At 55.2% G+C, this 24,337-nt stretch overlaps 9 protein-coding genes across 9 annotated transcripts; 3 read left to right on the top strand and 6 right to left on the bottom strand.

The window, feature by feature from the left end:
- Nucleotides 1-56: 56 nt before the first annotated feature.
- On the bottom strand, nucleotides 57-11,342 carry C8Q71DRAFT_907454 (dynein heavy chain protein 1). The gene is made up of 15 exons (XM_047928954.1): nucleotides 11,328-11,342; nucleotides 11,027-11,273; nucleotides 10,405-10,969; nucleotides 8,634-10,354; nucleotides 8,510-8,585; nucleotides 8,115-8,456; nucleotides 7,602-8,057; nucleotides 5,667-7,554; nucleotides 4,908-5,614; nucleotides 2,448-4,855; nucleotides 1,336-2,391; nucleotides 1,121-1,284; nucleotides 878-1,070; nucleotides 542-823; nucleotides 57-480 (listed from the first exon to the last, which is right to left on the bottom strand). The coding sequence occupies exons 1-15, from the start codon at nucleotides 11,331-11,333 to the stop codon at nucleotides 230-232; spliced, it is 10,362 nt and encodes a 3,453-aa protein (XP_047778787.1). The 5' UTR covers nucleotides 11,334-11,342; the 3' UTR covers nucleotides 57-229.
- Nucleotides 11,343-11,392: 50 nt separating this feature from the next.
- C8Q71DRAFT_47373 (Sm-like ribonucleoprotein) lies at nucleotides 11,393-12,519 on the top strand. Its single transcript, XM_047918770.1, has 5 exons — nucleotides 11,393-11,580; nucleotides 11,634-11,660; nucleotides 11,711-11,773; nucleotides 11,954-12,035; nucleotides 12,088-12,519. The coding sequence occupies exons 1-5, from the start codon at nucleotides 11,542-11,544 to the stop codon at nucleotides 12,138-12,140; spliced, it is 264 nt and encodes an 87-aa protein (XP_047778786.1). The 5' UTR covers nucleotides 11,393-11,541; the 3' UTR covers nucleotides 12,141-12,519.
- C8Q71DRAFT_47476 (peroxisome assembly protein per8) lies at nucleotides 12,267-13,509 on the bottom strand. Its single transcript, XM_047918778.1, has 6 exons — nucleotides 13,448-13,509; nucleotides 13,316-13,393; nucleotides 13,187-13,267; nucleotides 12,846-13,129; nucleotides 12,385-12,798; nucleotides 12,267-12,337 (listed from the first exon to the last, which is right to left on the bottom strand). The coding sequence occupies exons 1-6, from the start codon at nucleotides 13,494-13,496 to the stop codon at nucleotides 12,272-12,274; spliced, it is 972 nt and encodes a 323-aa protein (XP_047778785.1). The 5' UTR covers nucleotides 13,497-13,509; the 3' UTR covers nucleotides 12,267-12,271.
- A 37-nt stretch (nucleotides 13,510-13,546) lies between these two features.
- On the top strand, nucleotides 13,547-14,422 carry C8Q71DRAFT_758477 (reactive mitochondrial oxygen species modulator 1-domain-containing protein). The gene is made up of 5 exons (XM_047923739.1): nucleotides 13,547-13,670; nucleotides 13,781-13,852; nucleotides 13,902-13,995; nucleotides 14,045-14,245; nucleotides 14,317-14,422. The coding sequence occupies exons 1-4, from the start codon at nucleotides 13,618-13,620 to the stop codon at nucleotides 14,186-14,188; spliced, it is 363 nt and encodes a 120-aa protein (XP_047778784.1). The 5' UTR covers nucleotides 13,547-13,617; the 3' UTR covers nucleotides 14,189-14,245; nucleotides 14,317-14,422.
- Nucleotides 14,423-14,517: 95 nt separating this feature from the next.
- On the bottom strand, nucleotides 14,518-16,077 carry C8Q71DRAFT_47551 (uncharacterized protein). The gene is made up of 6 exons (XM_047918784.1): nucleotides 15,822-16,077; nucleotides 15,670-15,759; nucleotides 15,576-15,620; nucleotides 15,464-15,523; nucleotides 14,620-15,411; nucleotides 14,518-14,557 (listed from the first exon to the last, which is right to left on the bottom strand). Exons 2-5 carry the CDS (start codon nucleotides 15,754-15,756, stop codon nucleotides 14,635-14,637), a joined length of 969 nt encoding a protein of 322 aa, XP_047778783.1. The 5' UTR covers nucleotides 15,757-15,759; nucleotides 15,822-16,077; the 3' UTR covers nucleotides 14,518-14,557; nucleotides 14,620-14,634.
- Nucleotides 16,078-16,423: 346 nt separating this feature from the next.
- C8Q71DRAFT_796781 (thioredoxin-like protein) lies at nucleotides 16,424-16,923 on the bottom strand (the record flags this gene model as incomplete). Its single annotated transcript, XM_047925701.1, has 2 exons — nucleotides 16,424-16,611; nucleotides 16,662-16,923. 2 exons carry the CDS (start codon nucleotides 16,921-16,923, stop codon nucleotides 16,424-16,426), a joined length of 450 nt encoding a protein of 149 aa, XP_047778782.1.
- A 274-nt stretch (nucleotides 16,924-17,197) lies between these two features.
- On the top strand, nucleotides 17,198-19,645 carry C8Q71DRAFT_708142 (uncharacterized protein; the record flags this gene model as incomplete). The annotated part of the gene is made up of 4 exons (XM_047920600.1): nucleotides 17,198-17,475; nucleotides 17,531-17,699; nucleotides 17,762-18,734; nucleotides 18,789-19,645. The coding sequence occupies 4 exons, from the start codon at nucleotides 17,198-17,200 to the stop codon at nucleotides 19,643-19,645; spliced, it is 2,277 nt and encodes a 758-aa protein (XP_047778781.1).
- A 617-nt stretch (nucleotides 19,646-20,262) lies between these two features.
- Nucleotides 20,263-21,083, bottom strand: C8Q71DRAFT_47315 (uncharacterized protein). The gene is made up of 3 exons (XM_047918766.1): nucleotides 20,944-21,083; nucleotides 20,746-20,888; nucleotides 20,263-20,682 (listed from the first exon to the last, which is right to left on the bottom strand). Exons 1-3 carry the CDS (start codon nucleotides 20,985-20,987, stop codon nucleotides 20,432-20,434), a joined length of 438 nt encoding a protein of 145 aa, XP_047778780.1. The 5' UTR covers nucleotides 20,988-21,083; the 3' UTR covers nucleotides 20,263-20,431.
- A 518-nt stretch (nucleotides 21,084-21,601) lies between these two features.
- Nucleotides 21,602-24,066, bottom strand: C8Q71DRAFT_47286 (uncharacterized protein). Its single transcript, XM_047918764.1, has 12 exons — nucleotides 23,710-24,066; nucleotides 23,624-23,654; nucleotides 23,510-23,569; nucleotides 23,199-23,453; nucleotides 23,115-23,141; nucleotides 22,972-23,055; nucleotides 22,835-22,922; nucleotides 22,643-22,772; nucleotides 22,381-22,585; nucleotides 22,144-22,307; nucleotides 21,947-22,092; nucleotides 21,602-21,884 (listed from the first exon to the last, which is right to left on the bottom strand). Exons 1-12 carry the CDS (start codon nucleotides 23,874-23,876, stop codon nucleotides 21,628-21,630), a joined length of 1,614 nt encoding a protein of 537 aa, XP_047778779.1. The 5' UTR covers nucleotides 23,877-24,066; the 3' UTR covers nucleotides 21,602-21,627.
- Between the last annotated feature and the right edge of the window lie 271 nt (nucleotides 24,067-24,337).

Genomic DNA, 24,337 nt, shown 5'->3' with positions numbered 1-24,337 from the left:
CTCCAAGCATTTCCGAGCCGGTGTTGATTGTCACTCCAGGCCGCGCACAGCAGATGTCCGTGAAATCGTAAGTATCATTAGATAGCAAGCTACATCTGCAGCGACTCAGTACGCAATAACATCGTCGTAAGGTATCATCATATCATATCGTAGGCGTACGCGGGTATCATCCAACAACCCATCCAACGAACCAATGCACTCTATCCTCTATGTCCGTCTACGCACGCATCTAGCCCCCAGCAGTGAGACACACCGCGCGGGTCGCAACCAGCGCGCCCGCGGTGCTGTCGAACGGCAGGTCGACGGTGAAGAGGACGTGGCTCCTGTCGCTGTTCAGGTACACAGGCAGGTTGACCGTGCCCTCCGTGGACACGTCCTCCGCCTGGACCCACCGGATCTGTGACGGGTTCAGCCGGACGGTCTCCCCGTTGTTCAGCGTGAGCTTGTCCGTGTCCCACTTCGCACCCTCCAGGACGAGGCCTGCAACCGCACGGCAATCAGCACGGACACGCAGTCAGGAGTCAACGGGGAGAGCACGCACCGTCCACAATGAAGGCGCTCGGGTCATTGACGCGATCGATGTCGAGCTTCAGGTTGAGCGTCTCGAGGGACCACTTCTTGCGGTGCGCGACCGCCTGGCGCGTCGCGGTGATGTACGCCTCGGGGAAGAACAGCCCGCCGAGCCACACCTCGACGTTGTTCAGGTTGTCCAGGCCCGCGATCTGGTCGAGCTGCGCGAGCCGCCGCGCAAGGTCCGAGATCCAGCCCGACACGGCGAGCGCCTTGTGCACCTTGTACCGCCGCCAGTGGTCGGGGATCGTGCCTGCAAACGGGCGGGGTCAGTGAGGGTGAGGGTGAGAGGCTGCGAGGCGCGTACCCTTCGTGAGCGAGCTCATGAGGGTTCGCAGGTGGTTGGTTTGCTTGAGGGCGCCCTCACAGACCTTGACGACGTCTGCGAGGTCTCTGCGGACTTGCGAGAGGAGCTTGCTGCCGATGGTACCTTCGCGGTAGAACAGACGATACAGCGGATCCTGGTTGTCGCTACTCTGCTTCTCGAGTGTGTGGAACGTCTGCGAAGAAATCAGTTGGTGTGACCACGCGCGCCGCAAACTGCACTCACCGATGGGAGCAGCTCAAGCCACTCCTTGCAACGCTCATGTAATTGCCTCATCCACGCAGGTTGCTGCGATGCCTGCGCCTTCGATGGACCCGCGCTAGCCGCTGCTGCGTCGTCGTCGTCAGCGAGCATACGCATCTTCCTGAGTTTGCCGAGAAGCTCGTTTCCTGCACGTCATTAGTATGTACTTCAGCAAACTAGTCTGACAACCGGCGTACCTTGTGCGACAGCAATGACACGCTCCGCTGTAGGAGGGAGGCTGAGCCAAGCTGGCGGTTCCCGCTCTGGTAGACCATGCACCCATGTCAGGAAGTGGTCGAGCTTCGTTCCGTCTGGCACGCCGAGCACTCTAGAACCAGTGGCACTGGGTACGAGGTCGAAGTCAACGTTGTACGCCGCCGGGGTGAACAATCCGTCAACGAAGGCATCGATGATCTTTTGGTCGAAGTCACTGTCGACGCGTCCACCGTATACGCACTGCTTGACGAGCGTTCGGAGGGCATCCCATGGAATCACTGCGGGGTCGATGTTCGCACGGCCCTTGGCCACGGAGTTGATCCAGGTGTCGATCGTGGTGAATGCGGAAGCCATATCGGAGTCGTTGAAGTCGTACAACTTACTCCAGCCCAGCGGAACATAGCGCAGACGCTCCTGAACAACAGCGTGGAGCCAGGCCAACAGGAAGTACAATCGGGCCTTCTCAGCGGGCCCTTGCGACAGACGCGAGTTCGAGATACCGCGGAGCGAATCGGTGAGGTTGGCCTTGATACCCGGTGGCGGCTCGTTCATGAGGATTCTCGATTGACGTAGGATGTTCACAGGAATGCTTGGGTTAGCTTCCATGGTGAGGAAAAGACGGAAGTTGCGGTGGGGATTGAGGGTTTGTAGTTTCTTCTCGAGTTGTCCAAGCCATGACGGGGCCAGGTGGACGTTCTTCAGCAAAACCCATGTACCCTGGCGTGCTGCCAAAGCGATAGTTTGATCCGCGAGGGTGAAGCCTTCCTGCGAACCCATCGCAACTGAGGCGCAACGGGCACTCATGTCGCGAACCAGGTTCTCTACTCGATAACTGGCATCATACCCAGTGACAGATACCAGCGACAAGGGTGTTGCGGGGAGGATCTCATCAGTGACCAACGTCCCGAGGTTGTACGCGGACTCGGCGTTCAAATCTGCCTGGAAGACAGTGCGCACGAAGGCGGCCGTGGCTTGTAACAATCGGTCTGGCCGGAGACACTTGATGACGAGCATCCGGCGGACACCCTCCAGAGCGGCTGCGATAAATCCGGTCAGTGTGTGAAGCAAGAGAGGCTGCTCATATAGAACTCACGCGTGCTGGGATCCCATGGAGAGGGAACTGACTGTTCAGGGGCACTCGACTCCAGGAATGCAGCCCACTCGCTTTGATGCTGCAAGAGGTGTTCTAGAACAGGCTTGAATATCGGCTGTCTCCCATAACTCTCCAGGCGTTGTTTCTGGTCGACAGACAGGAAGGCGAGGCTCTGGATATCAGCGTTACCGCCGCCCACAGTCACGGCACTGTCACCGCTCTCCAGGAGGAACTCGAGCTCGTCGGCGATCTCCTCAATGCCTCGAAGTTTCACCTGTGCTAGGAGAACAGCAAGCATGACATGGTCCCGGTGAAGGAGTGCGCGAGACGTCCGCTTGTATGCCATGAGGAACAGGTCGTTAAGCAGGATCTCTCTGCGGCGATGATAGTCGGATACGCCCTTCAGGTTCGGATTCTGATGGAGGACGTAGTCGAATATGTCGAGGAAGAAGCGCAAGGAGAATTGGTAGAAGTGGTTGACGAGATTGAGCTGCTCGAGAATGAAGAACACAGCGCTGCACGCTTGTGCCAGAGGCAGATATTCAGCGGTGACCTGCTCGACTTCCCGCATGACCAAGTCTGTCTCCTCCACTTTACTCGTGATCTCTGCTGCTTCGCGCTTCAGAGTCTCCAGAGTGTTGATGACCTTGTCGTCGTCCAGGATGTTTCCACTCGACTCGTTCAGCGCTTGCAATAGCAGCTTCTCCAGCGTCCGTAGCCGCAGGCGGAACTCGCCCTGCATCTTCATCAAGTCAGTCCGCTTCTTCTCCGTGTCTGATCGCTCGACTTTGAGAACCTGGTCGAGGGATTGACTCTGCAGACTGCTCCTAGTCATCGTGAAGTTGACGAAGGTAACACGACTGCAAATATCGGGGGAGAACTCGACGGAGGGATCGCGTGTAGCCAGGAACATTGTGAACGAAGGCGAGAAGTCGATGTCCTGGCTTCCGAGACGGATGAGGACTCGGCCACCGGTACGACGAATTTCTTTGTTGAGCACAGGATTCAAAATGGGGTCAAGGTGTTCGACATCCTGAATGAGGAGGGTATTGCCGAATCGCAGGGCGCTCTCCAAGACCTTCAGGAAGGCTTCGTCCAAGAAACTCGTCACGGTAATCTTGCGGTCCTTGTACTCCTTCAGCAAGAAGTTGGTAGCTTGCCCGGTCGGGTCGATGATCAACGGGTACCGACTGAAACGTTTGATCATGATGGCGTTCTCGGTGCAAAGATTGTCGGAAGGCAATCCCTTGGACTGCCAGCTGAGACGGTCGTCCGCAGTTGACAAATAGTCTGGCATGGACAGCTCCGTCTTGAACTTGACGTTCGCCTCTGCGAGATGCGACGACCACTCCTGCCACATTTGCTCGCGGTACGATTGATCGAAGAATCCACCGTACGCCAGGAATGCGGCGGAAAGCAACACGTCGCCCACGATGGTACTCATCTCCGCGTCGAAGGTACGACTGCCAGATTCCCATCGAGTCTTCTCGGACGATAGACTGTCCAGGAGCGTCATGCTGCGATTCACCTTGCTCTCCACGCGCTCCATCTCGCCCTTGATAGCTTCAGTCTCTCGAATCAGGGCTGCGTACTCCTGCTTGTATCGCTCAATGCTGGCCTCGAGCTCGGCTACCATTGTCACCATCATCCTCGCCTGCTCCTTCGTGCGTCCCGCCTGATCCTCCAGAGACTGCACTTCGTTGCGTAGAGGCTCCACCTTATCCAGGATCTCGGAGAAGCGGACTTGAGCGATAGCCCACTTGACGAGAGGTCCGCAAGCTTTACTGGCACGATTCACGGTCTCGAAGTTGAAAGAGGGCCGGCTAACGAAATCCCTCTTCATGGCGTCACGTAGATGTTTCGTCATCTGGGTCGTTGTGTCGAAGTTGACGATTCGCTGAATGAAGTCATCACGACGAATGATACCCTGCACCGTACGCCAGCTGTCGATCTTGTGCCCAAGGATAGTACATACGGACTCCATGGCCAGCTTGACAGCCTCTGGAGGATTGGCCATGGTACGAACTTCCTGCAAGTGCTGCCTCTTGATGTTGCTCACGGCTGCTTGGGCATCCAGGACGGCTGGCTCAGCATCTGCTAGGTCGGCCATAACGACAGCGCGACGTTGTTCGATGTGCTTGTCTTGTACGGCCAGCTCAGCCTGAATCTCTATCGATGCCGCCTTCTTCTGCTCGGCTTCTTGTTGGTCCGCAACCATACGCTTCAACTTCCTATCGGCCTCCTCATTCTTCGCCTCGAGCTGGGTGCGTTTGATGGCAAGGCTCTTGCGCAGCTCCTCAACCTGCGTGACGGTCTCACGCAGCTTGTCCAGACCCACATGGAGATGGCGTTGTTGTTCTTCCAACTCCTCACGTTTTTCGTTGTGCAGCCGGACGTAGTGGTTGATACTGAAGTAGTGTAAGTCAATTACCATGAACTGAAATGAAAGTGAAGACTCACAAGTCGAGGTAGTGACGCGGCGTGACGTAGTTATACCGCCCTTGCCGGCGACTGAGGCGCAAGTTGATTTGATGCAGCGATTGATGAACATACACCAGAGCATTGACTACCGCGGCACGGTGGATCGGAGGCATTGATAGTTCTCGGTATGCGATGGGGAATAGGGCCGGTGGACTGTACGAGGGCACATCAAGATCCAGCGTATTCGTGAACTCCATGCCAACTTGGTAGAATGCTTGGTCAGACCAGTCTCCGAACCAATCCAGGACGCAACGATTGAACAAAGCCGGGGAGGTGGCAGCTCGCGAGGCAAGTCCGTTCTCGGGAGGATTCATGGTGAAGACGACATGCAAATTCTTGGCTACTTGCTGCGTGAACCAACGATACAGTTCTTCGTGCGAGTCCAGCATCAAACCATCGCGCTGTGAACCTTCCTTGCAAGCGGTCATGAGAGCAGCGTGCTCGTCACCCTCAAACAGACCGGGGACCTCAGCGTTGGCTAGAAGAGTGTTCATTCTCTCCAGGAAGCCAGAGTCGAGGACATTCGACTCGTCCATGATGAAGCATATCTTCTCGCCTTTGCATCCGGCACGGCGCAATACCGTTCTAAGGTCCTCATCGAAATCATCGCCGGTGTACTTGTTCGAGACTTTGATTTGGAAGATGTTCAACCCATTCATCCAGGCGACGAATCGCGACAACGTCGTCTAAAAACATGATCAGCATATACAAGCGGATAAGAGAAGCGACGAGTCCTACCTTGCCACTACCACTAACTCCAATCAGGAGCAAGTGACCTTGGATCTGACGGAACACTCGATCGATACGCAGCACATGGTCGACGACGTCGTTGAACAGCACTAGGGGCACATCGAGCTCTTCTTCGTAGAACACGCGAAGCCGTGCTTTGGTGTATTCGCGCAAGACTTCACGATCGACGGAGACATAGTTCTTGGATGTCCAGTTGGAAAACAGGATAGGACGCGCCAACGCCTCGTCGCGGTTGATAGTGGGGAAGTTTTCCATCGCGACGTTGTCGATACTCTCGTCTGTCCACTGCTTCTCCTCTTCAGTGACAAGACGGTCAGAGAATAGGCGAAGAGCTTCGTGAGCCCATACTCGTACGAGGCCTTCCACGGTCAAGGTCTCCAATGGTTTGATGGCCTCGTATAAACCACGCACCCAACGGGTCAATTCACGCGGACTGTAGACATAGTGAGCCTGGATATCGGTGGTGAATCGTTTCTGCGATGCTAGGTAGAGCGCTACCATAGCATCCGTGAGTGGCTCGGCGTACGTCCGGAGGTTGGGAAGGACCTTGAGCGCGGCGCGGTTGTAGGTGCCGTAGATCTGCTTCAAGGACAGTTCACCCGGGTAATCTACCATGACCAACGGAGCATGACGAAGGAATCGATGGCTGAGCGGGACACGACCAGGATCCGTAGGAGGATTGCAAGCGCCAACGAACTGGATACGCTCGAGCTTGACCCATGCCATGTCAGTGGTCCTCCAATAACCATTCGCTTCCACGAGCTGGCGGATGAACGAGATGACCCGCTGCGTACCGTACTTGTCGGTTGCGGGCAGATTGATTTCGTCACAGAAAACTACAAGCCATCGGCCAATCTGGGCAGGCGCCAGGATGACACCATTGGGTGTCTTTCGGTACTCGCAGTACTGCTCGAATGTCTTCAGAATGAGCTCCGGCGTAGTAGCACTCGAGAAGTTCAGGCCGACGACTTCCATGTCGGGGAGCTTCCGCAGTGCACTGAAGAGTGTCATGGTCTTTCCGGATCCAGGAGGACCGCACAACATGAGGGGCTTGTGCTCCGAGAGCCACGAGTAGAGGACTTCTTCATGCCGGACAGTGTCGATCGTCGGGACGACGACATCCGACGCTGTGACCGCGTGAGACTCGATATCGATGACTGGTACTCGAGAAGCCCATGGGAACCAGTCGCCGTTCGCTACTTGCACATCATAGTCGAGGAGGGTGCTTCCAGGACCCAACGGCGGCAGATCCACCCCGGTCTGCTTGCGCAGGAACTCGCCCAACTCGGAACGCAACTCCAGGCGTGCATCGCCAGAAAACGCCCAAATGATGCTGACCAAGAGTCGTTTCTCAACGTATTGCTCGACACGCTCGGGCGCCAGAGGGAAGTCAGAGTGCTGGATGTTGTACTCAATGATGTTGCGAACGGTCTTGTTGATCAGTGAGAACAGGGTGTTCAGCGCACGAGTGTTGGTGAAGTCCATGATGTGCTCGAGGGACTCCGCGAAGCTGAGAGCACTGAGAACCAGCCCATCTTCTGCGAAGTAATTCTCCAGAACGCCTGCGACCTGCTTCTGAGTGGCAAGATGAGGAGATGTCGTCGCTTCTGCGGCAAGCGCATCTACACGACGACCCGGTATCTCGACTTCCTCGTCCTCTGCATCCACAGCGATGGTCGAAAGGGTCTCCAAGTAGTGCCTGAACACCATGCTCGGCTCGACGATGTCCTCGCTGAACCAGATCATACCGCAGCGACTGACCGTCGCGAGTGTCGCGTAACGAAGGTGCTCGACCTCGAACATGATGCGCACGTTCGATGGCAAGTTTAGACGCTCTCCATTCGGCAGCGTGAGTAGTTTGTTGTCGTCGAGGACACTACGGAAAGTTTAGAACGACTCCGTGAACGGAGGCAAATAACTAACCTGTTCAAGTTCTCAACCCATTCCGGATCGACGTCACCATCAAAGATAATCCAGTGCCGCTTGCCACTCTCGCCACGCACATCATCCACGATCTTACGCAGCGTGTGGGTGAAGAGGCCATCGTTCCATTCGCGAGTGGTAGGATCGAGGGTACCGTACAAGGCGTCCTTGTGCATGGCCTTGGGGTCGATCACGTATGCGACACCTTCGACTCCGTCGAGCCTTTCGAGAGCGGCCAACAGCACCTGCCAGGCGTTCGTCTTGCCGCTACCAGACGACCCGACCATCATCAAACCGTGCTGAATCTTCTGGATCTGGTAAAGCTGGAGAATCTTGTTGATCCACCTCTCGCCTTCCACCAAGCGCCGCTCGGCGCAGACTTTGCTTATCTGCTCTCGGAGCGCGTCAAGATTGACGGGGACGTACTCTGTACCCGGGAATACGTCTGCGAGAAGGCTTTGCACGGAATATCAGTACGCTGAAGGAACAACATAGAGTACGAAATCTGCGCACCTCGTCAAGAGTGGTACATCTTCGGCGACCAGCTTCGGCACGATGGTTTCGGTGACACTCTGGATCAAGATGACTTGTTCAGAGACAGCATCGGACAGCCCTATGGCGTCCTCGCCCTCGCCCGCATTCTGCATCCGCTCACGCTTGAGAATACCGGCACTTGCTAGCACCGCTTTCAGCGCCCGAAGACCAAAGTCATAGTGAGGCTGAGGGGACAGCTGCTCGTCACAGAGATTGAAGAATGGTACGATCTTCGAGGCCAGGGATTCGGCTGTGCGGAAACCTTGGGAGAACAACATGACTTGGGCAATGAGTTCACGATCGGGGCGGGTCATCGCCATTCTGTATGCGGTTGAGTGGTCAGAGAAAAGTGACAGCATGGTGGGGGCACGTACGGTCTGAACAGCTTTGTGAGGTTAGGAGGAAGCTGAGATCGTCCGGCATAGTTAGGGTTGGTGGTGATGAAGATACCTAGACAATGATAAGCGAACGCACTAGGCTACCATCATGAATACCAACCCATGTTACTGTTGAGCTTGACGTTCTTCCCAACCAGCTCGATCTCGGTGTTAGGGTTCTTGACAAGAGTTGCGAGACCCTGCTGGATGCTCTGTACTTGCTGCGAAACGGCACTGAGGATACGCTCCTCGAGACGATTGAACTCGTCGAAGCATCCCCACGCGCCGACTTGACAAAGACCGACGAAAATACGTCCCATCGCCTGGAAGTCGAACGTCTCGTCGCAACAGAAGACAAGGACGAAACGGCCGAGCTGCACGCCCAACGCCTTGACGGACTCGGTCTTGCCGGTTCCAGCGGGTCCGAACGGAGATCCACCCAACTGGTTGTCCAGAGCCTGCATCAACGTGAGGTAACACCTATCCGTCAACGGCGTCTGGACGAGACGGTCGGGTACACCGAGGTACTCCCATCCATACGGGAAGGACGCGTCCGCGACTCGGATGGCGAGCCTGTCTAGGGGGTTCTCGAGGCCCTGGTCGAGGTAGAACCGCATCTGGTACAGCCACGAGAACGCACGATTATCGACGACCTTCTTCTGAATCAAGTCTCGGATGACATCTCGTTGATGGACGAGCTCAGTGATGAGATGCTCGCATTTGCGCCGCGTCACAGGGAGGAGCTCGGTCAGCACAACGTCGGCGAGGAGGTCCAAACCCTGCCGTACGGTGTCCAGAGGGCTCTCGAGGCTGCCCTGAGCCTCCAGCGCGGACTCGATGGAGGCGGTCCACGCGACTTGAATAGCAAGCGTCACGAGCTGCGCGGGATACTTCTCCAACCACGCCATGAACTGGTCCTTGGGTAGCGGAGAGGTCGAGCCGTAGAAGGACTGCAGCTCCGTGACAGCGTCGCATAGTAGAAGAGACAACGACACGCGCATCTCCGACTCCAACTTGGTAAGCCAATCGTTGATCTTCGGGAAGTCCTTGAGGAGGATGGGCGTCTTGAATTGCACTTCCTCGCCCTCTCGAGAGGCCATACCCTCGATTTGCGTTAGCTGCTCATCCAGCATGATCGTCGAGATACCGGCGAACATCTTCTTAAGGTGCTTCATGATACGGAGGATCTCCTTGCTGTTACCGATGATCTCCAGGAGGTCTTCGTCACCGACGAAGTAGAACCGGGGGAACGATGCACGCTCGCGTTCTAGGTACTCTCCGAGGGCCTTCTGAATCTTGTTGAGCAGGTCTGCGAGACGCTCAAGACTCTTCTGGATACCAGGAATGTTCATCACATCGAGGACGAACGGCGACTTGTACACCTTTTTCATGACTGCCAAGAACTCGGTGTTGATGTTCTGGAAACGAGCAGTCTCGACGGGCAAGAGGTGTTTGATGTCTGCGCTACCGGAGAAGATACCTTCTAGGTAGACCCACTGGCGCTGCACGTCGATCCAGACGTCGAAGAGGACGTGAATCCGGTTCAGCTTCTCCTCCCAAGAGCCAGCCTCCTCTTCGAAGACCTTGTAGTAAGGCGACAACTTCATGGCGGTTAGCGAGTTCATATTCTCGCTGCACTTGTTGAAGAGATCGTCCCAGCCACGAATGAGACGGCACTTGTTCTGGTAGTTGACGAGGTCGAGGGTGTAGTTCGTCCAGACCTCCTTGACCTGACGAATGTACTCTTCTAAGGCCATCTCACCCTGCGCCTGGATGATGACCTCCTTGATGACGTTCTCGTTCCTCCGCAGGTCCATGTCGTAGACATGTCCCAGGGTCAGCCTTCACACAAGTGGTCAGAGAAAGCACAACGAGATGGCGTAGACACGCACAGAGGTAGGCTGACTTGTGTTGGTACGCGCAGCACCTTGAAGAGTTGCTTCCAATGTCTATCCTTCAAGGCCTCCGACTTGAGCTCGGAAATGAGCGTGTTCGCTTTCAGAAGTCCTCGCAGGACGTCCTGCACGTATTCGAATGCGGCGTACTGCCTCATCCTCGTCGGCATATCCTTCGTCGACGACAAGAGCCCGTCAATATGCTGGCGCAGCTTCCTCGGCTGCACAGTCGCCCACGCCATCTCCTTCAACTCGCCAATCTGGTTCCATATTCCGGACAGCGCGGTCCAGACTGCCTTCAAATCGCGCAACTCCTCGAAGATTGGGTCGAGACGCGTGTGACGGATGAGCTCAAGGTCGAGTGCTTCCTTGGCTTTGCAAACGAGGTCGTACTCCTCCTGTATCCGGTTGAGCTTGCCCTCGAACACGTTGATGGTGTTTAGCGCAGTATCGGCACGCATGCTGCCCTGCACCGGCCGCGTCTGCTCCCACTCCTGAATGATGTCGTTAATCTTGTTCTCGACGATCTTGTCCTCCGCAACAATCTTCAATTGGAGGCCGGCTGCAGGAAGTCATCGTACCCATGCGCGTCTTACCAACCGAAGGTGAGCAGACTCACCAAGTTGCTCCTGGATGGAGTCGTTCTTCCGCTTCAGTATCTCGTTGAATGCGCTCCATTCTCCTTGTAGTTGGTCGCTGTACAGCCAGTCATCCGGGAACTGGAAGCGGAATCGTTCCAGTGTCTTCTCGCCGCTGGCGCACAGCTCGATCATAGGTCCCCATTGTTTCGTCTTCTTCTTGAGGTCTTGTACGAAGGTGATGAATGTGACAGCAGCTGCTGTCGACGAGTTGGACGATACCAGCAGCTTGAGGCGCATTCAGCATTCCTGAAACGTGCAGACGACCTGGTAATAACCTACCTCCATCCTCGCTGGATCCAGTCCAAGTTATAGAAAAAAGCGCCCGCGACGCGTCGCGTCTCCCTGTTGCAGCGTGTCGGCATTCGCCGAAGGCACGCACTCTATTGCATCCCAATCCTCAGATCGTCTTGTCCGCCACCAGACTCGAGTATTGCTTTCGCACCACCCCCTCTACGACCCGAATACCTGAACTTGACAAGAAATCCTCGCAAAGATGTCCGGTCGTCAGCAGCGTGTGATGGTTCAGCCCATCGTAAGTCACTATCCCATTTTTGATCGGTTCGCAGTTGAGCTCAGGTACCCCAGAATGTCATCTTCAAAAACCTGCAACAGGTATGCCGCACTTCTGGAAATAGTTCAACGCCGACTGACGTCCTTCGTAGCGAACAAAAATTGTGATTTGGCTGTACGATAATGTCGACATGCGTATTGAGGGGAGAATCATTGTGCGTGTTCCCAACGTCTCTTGGGACACACTTCGCGTTGAATATACGACCTCAATAAGGCGTCCGCCTCCTGTTGACTTTGCTGTCCAGGACTGAACCTTTACTGATCTGTTCCTTACGTCCTCTTCATCGCTATTCCTATGTTCGGAATTGTTGCTCACAATTGGTTTTTGTCCTCAGGGTTTCGATGAGTTCATGAATGTTGTCGTGGATGAGGCCGCTGAAGTATACGTGAAGGATGCGAAGCCACGAAGGGAACTAGGTGCATATCCATGTTGTTTGCTCTTCCGTGCACGTCTCATCACGATTTCCAGGCCGTATATTGCTCAAGGGCGATAACATCACTCTCATCCAACCAGTGGTATAGTGACTTCTTGCGCATGGGCCGATGTTGTATACAAAAGCACCCAATCGTAAGTCTTGTATGGGTGCAGAGACCGCTTGGGTGGCCGGGCCTGCATACGGAGTGTATGTATAGTGTATCATAAAATCACGATGCTACAAGTTGTAGATAGGGAGCAAAGACGTCAACTTCAGGGACTGGCGACAGAGGGGACACTCGGCCTAGCCTGTGTCAGCTCGTTTGCTTCCAGTACAATGCCAACACGCACCTTCTCCCTGCCCCAGCCTACGATGCAATCCCAGCAGAACAGATGCCCGCATTCCGTAGACGTCGTCGCTGTCCGTTCGTCCAGACAAAGTGAGCAATTCCGACTTCCCCGTGCAACAGGCGGTATCTGGGAGAAGTCAAGGACCGTCCGCTCGTCCTCTTCAGTGGTCAATTGAAGTGTCTCGTCCGAGTTAGCGCGGCCTATCATGATGGATACAGGCCGGTCATCAATGTAGATCTCCTCGTGGTCATCAACTGGTCGTTTCCCCTTCAATTCCACAGAGCCTCCTGCGTCTGCCTTGGCAGACGACCGGATAAAGCTGACAAGACGGTGTATCAGCCTGACAACCAGAAGAACACCTAGGAGCGAGTATGAAGGCGGCCTCGTGTTTGGGTCATGAGGAGTAGCGGAAATCTGGCATGGCTCAGTATGAGGTCACTCGTAAAACGGGACGTACTCACATAGCGGATCCCGAGCATCCTCTTGACTAGATCATAGTATGTGCCTCGGAAGTAGAAGACGGCCAGGTTGACTTCGGACAATATCTCCAGCAGCGCTGGTAGTCTGCGCACGAGCGAAGTCAACTTAGACGTCGGCGGTAGGTGCGAACCCCATCTTGAAAGCATATAGGAGGGCAGCGTCGGCAAGAGGACAAGAGCAGCTCTGGCACGCCAGGCTGGCACACCTCCAGAATGCGTGGGATGTATCCATATGTCAGTGTATTCTTCTCCGAGTGTCTGGGTAGCTATAGCGTGCAGAACACTTCAGCAGAACCGCGAGTGGCATCGTAAAGGGGACCCACCGCGCCCGACCGTCAATCCAAGGTACAGCAGCTTGGTACATAACTCGAACTCTTTGTCCCACCGAGACAGCCATCTCGTGCCTTGAGACAGTTGAGCAGGGCAAATTTGCAGACTCTCGGCCTACGCACCCAACCAAGCTCTCAGCACACCATCCGCTTGCTCTCGCAACGCCGAGACCTGGAAGAAGTCGCGTTGATGCGAGCGGACTAAGCAGTTGCACAATCATGATTTAATCGCCACGACAAAGGATTGGTACACACTGATCTGAGGCTGCTGAGCAGGAGGGAACGAGGGTAGCTCGAGAGGCATGGCCGTTGTGTACTATTCCGACGTTCGCCGGCGCTAGCGCGTGCCGTTCGCTTTCATTCAGACGACCACCTCGCCACCCGGCGCACGCCAAACTTTAACCTGCTTTCCATTTGCCTCTATCATGGCCTCGATGCAGCGGACTCCTCAAGGACCCACGGTATGGCAGAAATGTAAGTTCCACAGGACTGTGTAATGAATGTTCAGCTTTGACGGTACACAGTGAAGTAGGCCGTTTCGTGCAGATGTTCCTCGCAGAGCACGCTGAAGACCTGTGTCCAATCTAGGATGGGTGCAGCAATGGGCTGCGGTGTCGGGCTTACAATTGGGTTCATATTCGGCGGATACAGCATCCTGAGGTGCGCTCACTCGCCTCATACATACCTGCGAGACTCATTCTTGTTCTAGAGGCGGCGCTGGTCCTCGAGGCGTCCTGCCCACCCTCTCGCAGTACATGCTAAGTAGTGCAGCTACATTTGGTTTCTTCCTTGCTATTGGCTCAGTAAGTGCGCATGCTGCAACCCAGACGAGGGTACTGAGAGCCTCCGCAGGTGATCCGCAACGACAGCCATCTCTCGCCGCACCTCGAAGCCGCACGACTGCAGATGGCGTCACCTATGCTGCGTACCAGGGCAGACGGCCTCACCCTTATGAGAAGTCGATGGGATGCCGAGAGGAGACGTGAACAGCATTGATGCCCTCACGGTGTCACGGCTGGGCTTCGCTACCGTGCTACTTACCATGCAACAAGGGTATGCAATATGTAGTGCTGCTTGGAGATGTGCGGCAGGGTGCTCACTACGAATTGGTCATCATACGTCAGTGCGAATAGGCTTCCATAGTCCCGTGAGCTGTCGCGTTACTACTGTGCTGTACAAAACCACTGTCCTAATCTTCAACCAATGCTCAATCTGCGATATCGAATCCGAGAGGCCATGTGAAGAGAGGCTAGAATGCACCTGGGCATAGGTAGTCCAACGAAAGCAAAAGAGTCCTGCATGGGCATAGCAATGGACTGAGAGACATAATGAAGCCAAGCATGGAAGGGGGGCGCAGAAGGTACCCTACATCCCACAATCCGTTAGTAAAATCCATGAAAGCCGCCACGGGCCGAAGGAACACTCACGACCATGAAGCTAGTTCATAGTTCCCTTCCCGTCACCCTACCCCAATACGTTTGCAGCCTGCTGCTGCACGATCGTACGGACCGGAGGCTGTTGTTCGACTTCATCGAGCGCAAACTCGGCGCTCCAGACTTCGTCGAACGAACGCTCGGCGTCCCGCCGCTTGGCGTACGGCGCGGTGGCGTCTCCCACAGTGGGAACGGTCCAGAGATCGTCGGTCGCTCTTGCGCCGCTTGAGCCTTCTTGCTTGCACCCCGGAACCACTTCAGAAAGCTCCGCTTTCCGCTGTCCTCAGAAACGGACCGAGCGTGGCTATGGGTGTGCTCAAATACATCTTCCTCTTCGTAATGGATCGTGGGCATATCAAGAAATTTGACAGACGGCGGAGACCGTGTCGTTGTTCGTGTCCTCGTGGACGAGCTGGAGGACAAAATGGACTTGGCGGGTGCAGGCCGTGTCCGGGACGACGCTGTCGAAGAGATGGAAGGAGCGCGGTGACGGCTGGGCGCCAGGCTGCGCTCGCTCATCTGCCCGAGGACGGGGACGCTCTTCTCTGACGACCGCGAGGCTGTGGGCCGGATGACCGAGGCCCAGAAGGTCCGCTCGCAGTGGCTGTCGTCGCTCCCCCGGCTTGAACAGCCCTCCATCGGATTCCAACCGCTGTCAAATCGTGACGGAGAAGACGACACGAATGGGATCTCCGGTAGCTCATCATAGCCGGAATCCGCCGCCGAGACTACGGACAGCTGAGACGACGAGGACGCACTCAGCGGCGAGTCTGGCGGAGAAGGCAACTGTCACAGAATGAGCTTCTTGCGTTGCCTGGAGATTGTGTAGAGTACTCACGAATGAAGCATAACATAGAGGCATTGCGTCGTCGATATCGTCTTTCGATTGATGGCGGTTCTGCAAAGGACGTTGAGGAGTGTACGGATGCGATCCTCAGCAATCGACTCACAATATCATCTTCAATCGTTGCAGACTCTGAGCTACTCAATGATGACTAGCAGAATATGAGACGGTCATCCAGGCACAAAGGGGTCGCCACATACGTTGGCTTGGCGCTCGGAGTGCAGCCAGTCGGTCCATACTTGGCTGTCGCACCTCGAGAAAGCGTGATAAGAGCTCGGTCTCTGCATCGTCTGCGGTCGATATCATAGATGGTCAGTCTTGCCACGGCAGAAAGAGCGGGAATGACACTCACGAAGCTGATGGAAGGATATGGGACGGGTCCAAGGGGAGGGCGAGCATAGGCGCATGCGCCCCGCGAGTCTACTTTTCTACACGTGTTAGAGCCTACGTTTACCGCGCGTCACGATTGAGTCAGTAGATAATCCTGAGGACTGATGCCTCAGGGCAGCATGCAGGAAGCGTGTATCACCCGGACATGAGGCACGCTTTCCAGAATTGGGACTTCCTATAAGGAAGCTTCCGACGCGGGCCCGACAGCGGCTGAAAGCTACTGAACACCGTTATTCGAGGGTGCGGATACACCAACCGTGAGCCGTTCATTTCCCAAAGGTACAGAGCCCGAGGGACACTCGTGTCTGAGGCTGAACTCCATCCCTAGACATCACATCGACGATGGATGGGATTTATGTCTAGAGCGTGGGCGTAATATATTGATAGTAAGTTACACACATCTACAGGTCATCCCAATCAGCCTATCTGCATTGCATCGACACACGGCACTAGGGAACGGAGCCCAGGAGTGAGGAACACTACATACCGATCACCGTCTCGTGCGTGCGTGGAGGTGCACTGCAGTGTGATCCGTTCCCGACTGACCCCAAAAGCTACCCGCTGTTATATCTTGAACGGTTCGCCATGTAGACCGCTCCAGATGCCCCTCGCTGCCTCCGTCGTACTCTCGACAGTACGTCTCTTGAGGGGCTTGATCTTCGCGCCTGATGAGTCGAGTAGGAGTTTCACTTTTTGCTGGATACCGGTGACCTCAAAGCCCTTCAATGGAATGACCTTGTCTCGGTCGTTGACTGAGCAACGATAAGCGATATGTGAAGGCAAGATATAGCAGTGTACGCACTGTAGAATCCTCGAATGATAGGCTCCCTCTGCGTCCGCTGCTTCACGACGAATTCGACGTGCGGATTTGAACGAGCAAGCTCCTCGAGGTGGTTGTGGACGTATGTCCGCGTATTGCCGGATGATGGCCATTTGTCGCAGAACTCGAAGACGACCTTCCGCACTTGGGGAATGAAGGCGACGTGTCCGTTCGCCGGCCGGGACGCGAGCTGCCCTCGCAGCAGCGGGCGGGTAGCGGGAGGAAGTCTGAAGCTGGTGGCCATGGCGAAGACAGCGCAGACGATCGGAGTCGTTGCCGGACAGGGAGGGTCGGAGTCTGAACGCAGTGTTATCTGAGTGCGAAATGAGTAAGAGAGCTGGAAGGGGAGTGGCTGAGTGGCTGAGACTTTCTGCAGCTGCTCCCATCGGGCAAGCGTCGAGGAGACGACTCTGGTCATTCGCCACGGGACGCGTCGAGCGGACGCGACTCAAGCTCTCCTGCTCTCGCCACAGGCGCGTCTTACACCCTCCCTCAGCGTCTCTTCCACAACACCCCCAATGGCCCGCGCAACTCGCTCAGCGGGCCAGCCGGACAAGGACAAGGCCCAGGACACCGCCCCCGCACCGCGCAAGGGCGGCTCTAAAAAGCGCAAACGCATCTCGAACGCCGACAATGGTGAACAGCCCGCTACCAAGCAGCAGCGCACATCCGAGAGCCAGGAGCCCCCAGAGCTTGCGTCAGAACAACTAGACACCGAACCGACCGACGCACTGGGGAGCGGTGATGTGCCAATTGACTCTGCAGACGCGGAAAACATCCTACTTGTACTCGAATCGTGCGCCTCATTCTGCTCCCAGTCGTTGAATTGCGCTGAAAGTGGTCCTTCGTAGCATTGACACCCAAGGTCTGCTCGACCGTGTATTTCCGCTCTCAACTGAGTCCGCGGAACCGACGTCAGGCGAAACTACATCCACTCCGACACCATCGAGTTCTACCCAAACCTACTCATTCCGTACGCTTCTCAAAGACTCTTCTCAGTATCCCCTACGCGTTCTTCGGGTGAGTTTCTGCGTGTGTTGTTGCATTGGGCAATACGGCGTGTTGATACGTCATATGTACAGAGTGCAGTCCAGCATCTGTTCCCTATCTCTTCACATCCACGATCCCGCCCTTCAGAACCCGCTGCACAGCAGCTACGCTTCTGCAGACTTGCCCTCGCCCTCCTCGACCAAGCCTCCTTCCACTCAGTCCCTACGCCCCTAGAAGCGCAAAGCATCTTCCCAACGCTCTTCCAGCCTCCCTCCGCTGATGGAGAAGCCGTAGAAGAAGAAGACAAGCCGGCTCCTCTCACCACCATTGCGAGCCGAAAACGAAAGTACGCCCTTGTGCAACATCTACCCACGGGCGACTGGTGGTCGTCGCTCAACTCCGACTTCACATTACCCTCCGAAGGCAAAGCGTTGACGGATCTGCCTACTGGCCACGCGGAACTCGCCGCTATCCTGCCATCAGCATCAACGTCCTCGTCTGCCAGGACGAAGACCCTTGCCGAGTATGTCAGGCCGAATACCGCCTCCGCCACACTGCAGTTGCCGGGGCTGCGACGCGTCAGCTGCGGCAAGTTCCTCGACTACGGGCCCTATGCCAGTTTCGCTCCGACCTTTGATCAAGACGGGACAGAGGTCGGGAGGTATGCCCTCGGTGACCTCATATGGAGACAACGCCAAGAAGCGACTCTCAAGGAGAAGGCGAGGGGCAAGCGGAAAGCCATCGAGGCCTTGCGAGCCGCGGACGCCGACAATGCGATTATCATGGGTGAAGAGACTGCGCGGAGCGTTAGGGCGTCAGGGCAGCATGACGAGGACGAGGACGCGGAAGAGCTGGACAAGGCATTGGAGAGCCTGGTATCTGCTGAAGAAGTAGCGAGGATCAAGGCTGCACTTGGAAGTCTGGAGATGGAGCAAGCCGTGCAAGAGCTACTGGACAAGAATGCAAGGGCGATGCTCAGATTACAACGACTACAACGTTTGCGACTCGGGGCGGAGGGCGGTGGATCGAGCACGGTGGAAGAGGGATCCGAGGAGTGGGACACAGGTACGTTGCACATTTTTCCACCCATTTTTGTTACGCGCTGAACTGCTGCAACAGCCCAGGCCATCCTGGATTCTCTATCGTTGTTGGCCTCCTTGAGACCACGGTCTTCTTCTGACCCGGACTCGAATCCTCCGCTCGTTCCTCCAGCGTCCGTTTTGCGCACCCTTCAACGTAGTCTACCGCTCGAGGGCACAGAGGGCTGGTATGGGACGTTGCCTGCTACCCGCGCTACTGCACTCAGGGACGATACGACTGTACACATCAAACCGGGTGCCGAAGCAACCGCAGCTCCAACTACCACGACCACAGTGGCTGTCCCCGTTACCCCAGCAAAACCTGCTGCGACTCCCACTACGCCGTACACGCCGTACAGCTACAACTATCAGACGTCCCAGTACCGCGGTGCCTATCAATACACTCCAGGGCAAGGCGGGTCCTACTATCCAAATCCTTCCGGCACAGCTACGAGCAGCTACTACCCCGGGTCGCAGTATGGCACGCAAGGCCAGTACGCCTACCCATCGTATTATCAGTACCAGCAGACCGCCCCGGGCCAAGTGCAAGCTTCCACCTCCGGAGGGGTGACGCCAGGACAGACGACGCCGCAGCCTGGTGCCACACCGACGACGATGGCGACGAACTACGCCAGTTTCTTCGCATCGTCCGCTCAGGCTCAGGCGCAGCAGCCCCAACGTGCCGTCGCAAACACGGTCACCGGGTCAGCTGCAAAGCCATATCAAGCTGGGACCTGGACTGGCGCGCAGGGTACCTCGGGGCACATCGCTCCGCTACCTGCCCACCTTCGCAGCACGGCGGCTGGCGCTGGGGGCAGTCAGCCCGGTACTCCTGGCTCAAGCACGCCGTACTCGTACTATGGCAATTATCAGCCTACGACGCCCGCGGCACGGTGACAGTATTTTCCTTGTTTGCAGTTTGGTACGTTAGTAATGGAAGCTATGGACCTCGGGCCCAATAATCCTACGAGTTATCATTGTCCAGTGGTGCATGTGTTGTGTCTGTGATTCTGAATGCATTCAAGCGGGTCGAGGTCGTACGTACTAGTCTAAGCGTAGACAGGAGCATTGTAAACCCAGCACTGTACAGTACCTTCACGGTGGAGAGGATGCGCGTAACGAATTGCGTATCAAGCTTTCTCGAGCTCGAAAGCGATATGTTTGGTACCGTCTAGACTAGCTCTACAAGCTCAGCAAGGGAGCGAGAGAGTTGACAACCCAGCACCAAGACGTGCGTCTCGTTCTCATGCGTCAAACCACCCCCTCATCTCCTCGAGCACCCGTAGAGGGCACTCTTCTGACGGGGAAAGTATCCTGTCGCAAACCTCGACCGCCCGTAGGTTGATCATAGAGACCAGCGAGGCAGGACAAGAGAGCGCGGTGAAGGGAAAATTCAACGACGCGCAAGTGGCTCATATACGTCTTCGGCGAATGCCGACGCGTCGACGCACCCCGAAGAATTTTGACTTTAAAAAAGACTCGGATGCCAGTGGTCGCGGGCGCATGGGCCAAGCTAGTACTTAAAGTTGTACCACTGCTGTGATATGCAACGGTCGGTTGGCATATACATTCGAGAGTGACAAGCTGACTACTGTACAAGCATGGAGGAGTAGTACGCGAGCTGCCCTTCATCGCAATATTGACACTGGCAAATAACGGCCTGATTCTGCCAGTGATACGAGGTCAAACGGAGTGATCACCCCGCGCGCTATGTCCGCTCGAATCTTCCGCTCGAACCGCAGGTGCTCCTCTATCGTCTCCTTCCAGGTTATTCTCACCGAATCGCTCTGAGGCTGCGTAAGCGAAAGCTCCCATATGATATATCTTCATCGCTTGTGGCAGAGAAATCCGCATCTGTTCCAAGATTTGGAGGGCATCCTTGATATGACCCAGACACACCATTCGCAGTCTTTGGAGTGCAATATCTAAATAGCCTTTCATGGTAATGAACGATCGCAAACTTGCTATCATGCAGGCGGTATCAACAGACGACTCACAGACGTGTAACTCGTCATCCTGTGGGAGTAGCTCGGCTTCCTGACGTGTCACTCGGTAAGATTGAGTGAAATGATCTGCTGCGGCAATGAGGTCGTCCTCTGGGCTCCGAATTGCCATGATGGTATGGTAGGTACCGAGCACGCTTTTAAACAAGTGTGAACATGAGGGAGCGTACATCATGGCATTGAGGAGCCTACATCAATGCGCGAGCCTTTGGATAGACACAGATTGCTGACTTCATTCCAGGGTATTCGAGCTCTTGGCGCAGAATTTGAGTCGGAAGCGCTATGTGTTCAACCTCGTGAATGATGCTCTGCGCCTCTTCATGCAGACGTCGTAAATTAGCTTCGGAGCCATGCAGGCGGTTTGCTTCGCAAGCCTAGAAAACGGAGTAAAACGTGCATGAGCCAGGTATGATGTACTCTCCGAAGTGATGGCCGCTATGCACGTACACTGGCAGACGTTCTCGCGAACTGTCGGGCTCAACTTCCACGTCCCGGAGGTGATGCCCAACATAGCATACCACCGGTTTACACTCGGGCGGTGCAAGGAGCGCATAGCCATCGAGAGAGAGAACTCGCGATCAACCGTGACCTTGTCGAGGCGTTGTCGCGGTGAAGCACTACCTGCCCTCATTCGTACGCGCTCCCTGCGGGCCTTCCCTCTAGCGCCTCTCGCCTGTTCTCTCATGCTCATTCTCTCTTGCCTGCTGTCCCAACCACTCTCTCGCCCGCCCACCGCCAAGCTCCCAACAGACCACGTCGTCGATGGCTATACTAATCGAGACTCGGACGTCGCTCGATCGGGCTCAGTGGGTACTCAAATCTAGTGGCAGATGTGACCCATGCAATAAATCTCGTTTACTGTGTGACAACATTCAATCACGACGTGAGGGAGTAGCCTGCAGGCATGTGGTCCTCAAGCGTAATTCTACCGTCGCCCAGATCCTTCCTCATCTTCTGCTCCAGCTGCAAGATGTCCTTACATGCTTTGTCTTTACCTCGTACAGCAATTTGCGAGAATTCCCAGATCTTGTGGGTTTCCGGAAGAGCGAGTCGAAGTTCCTCCATAACATGCAGGGCCACTTTGAATGTACTTCTAGCCTGCTGCAGCGATTGGAATGCAATGACGATGAACCCTTGCAGGATGTGTACAATGATCAGCTGTAATGCGCGAAGTAGTGTGTGGTGCAAAACGTACAGGCGCGTGATTCATCATCCTTGGGGAAGAGCATGGCTGCCTCCCGGTAAGCCTGGTATGCCTTGAAGGAGTGTTCGCACACGATCTCGTAGTCACTTTGCGACTTGTAACGATAGACTGTCTGCTGGTGATAAAACCCAATCGCACTTATGCAGGTGAGGGTCTCGAGCCTTTGATAGAGACACAGAACAGCCTACGTATATGCGTGGGCCTTGGGGTAGATGCCAAACGCCGATACAAAGCCTGGTTCATGTTCGCCTTCGGGCAAGGACGGCCCAACCTCTTGCATCACAATCTGTGCCTCTTCATACAAGGCTTTCAAGGCTGCTTCTAGACCCTGGGGTGGACTTTTCGCACAATGCTGCAAGGCAAAGCCCACATCAGTTAATCAGGTACATGTCTATGGGCTGTAGCACTGTATCTCATTGACTCACAGCCATCATCGCTTCCATCCTCAGCTTGCGGACGCCACGGACAAAGTAATCCTCAAAGACGTTGCCCTTGTCCTTTGTAGAGCTGTTTCCCCACGACGATGTCTGCCCCCAGTTGAGTAGTTCCAAAATCAAATTGAAGGGACGCAAGGATGTCTGTGTGTCTGTCCCGGTATTGCTAGCGACAAATCCTTGCATCAGCCATATGCTAGAGAAACAGGGTCTCAGCGAGTGATCAAGCAATACTTCCGAGTACGTGTCATACCGGATAGTAACATCGACGGCAAGACGAGCTGCATCCCACCCATGTTCTTGCTGCCGCATCATTGCCTCTTCTTGAATTTTTGCCATTGGAAGTGCAGGCCACGCGCCCGAGTTCATCGTTTCCAACATCACTATTCGAAAGCAATTTGTTAGAACTTGATGTTTGACAACTCTAACGATCGTAGCGATTTACCTTGTTTATTGTACATGTCCATCCATGATCCCTCCATGCGGAAGATCCGCGAGTCGGTGAGAATCGCATCCGTGAGGTCAGTCAGGGCCTGGATCTTGTGAGCAAACCCATCATCTGAACAGTTTTGGATGACGTACACCAGGGCAGCCCCCGAATTCTTCTCCAGTAGGGCCGATTCGCGTTCTCTGCTGCATCATAGCCTGCATACCTCGATCCCATAACTAGCGAGAGGCTCCGTGAGCTCGGCGACCCCCATGCCATATCATACATCACGACGCACCTTCGCAGCACGCAGCATGAGCCAGGCCTCAACGGTCAAAATGAATTAGCGTCCGACATAACACATATACAAACTACTACTCACACTGCTGCCAGCGTTCGCAGGCAAACCGGCGTGCAATTCATTTTCTATCGCTTTGACGCGATCCCACGGAAACTTCCCTCTCATCTGCCCCATGTCAACGAGACCGGCAGCCTTCGCTATATTGACGGCCGCGGTTCTCAAGCCATCTTCACATTGCTTCTTTTGTCTCGCGTCCGAAGCAGTGAGGTTATCCTTCGGCAAGGCAGCCATAGCCTTCCTCCAGCATTTAACACTCTCCCCATATTCGCCGAGACCCTTGACCAACGCTTTCAATGAGAGAAGCCACGAACTTTGTGAAAGTAAAAACGTACATCGCAGGCTGTAGCCATACGTGCCCATCCCTTCGCATACGCCGGGTCCAGTTCAACAGCCTATAATCACCTTCTGAGTCAGCTTGTTTCATCGGTCACAGAATCCAGCACAACCTGCTTAGCATCGGCCTTGGCTTCAGAGAATCTGTGTCAATGAGAATTAGATAAATGCCCAGCACACTCTCGACGTCGTTACTTACTTGTCCAAGTGAATCGAGCATGCCGCCCGATTCGCGTACAGTATCGCGTTCCGGTCATCGTACTGAATGGCATCCTCGTACTTCTGGTGCGCGGCAGCGTACTCGCCCTTCGCGAACAGCGCGTTGCCTTCGGCTTTGAGCTCTTGCGCTCTTGCAGGATCGGCCATTGTTGACACGAGCTCGTGGTCTCTGTAGTACGGTCACTGGTCAGAGCAACTTCAAGTTGAACGCGTTATCGACGTCCGTGTTCAGATCACTCCGCGTGGCAGTTCGAGCTCTGCATTAAATATACCTAGCAAAAGGCTTGATTTTACACGCATGTGCGAGATAACGGAGTCACGATTCGATTCCGCACGAGGACAATGCAGTACTTCGCTTACGACCCAGTTACGTGTTTTGCCGCGAGCACGGCGCCACCAACGAAGTCGTGATGCACGGAGCTGCCAGCATACTTTTGCGGAGCGTCGGACAAAAACCGTGTTGTCATTGTTATGACTGAACTGAGAGAAATAGTCAATGATGTTGCATGAAGAGGAGTCTACATACATTATTTTGAAAGATCTGCTAGAATAGCATCGCGGTCGCGCGTGTGGCGACCGTCATGGCTGCCAGTGACCAGGAGGTGGCG

This window comes from Rhodofomes roseus, assembly GCF_022264815.1.
Source record: "Rhodofomes roseus strain CIRM-BRFM 1785 chromosome Unknown C8Q71scaffold_10, whole genome shotgun sequence".
Lineage (NCBI taxonomy): Eukaryota > Fungi > Basidiomycota > Agaricomycetes > Polyporales > Fomitopsidaceae > Rhodofomes > Rhodofomes roseus.
The sequence above is the reverse complement of the archived record's forward strand: the minus strand, read 5'-3'. Positions and strand labels throughout refer to the sequence as shown.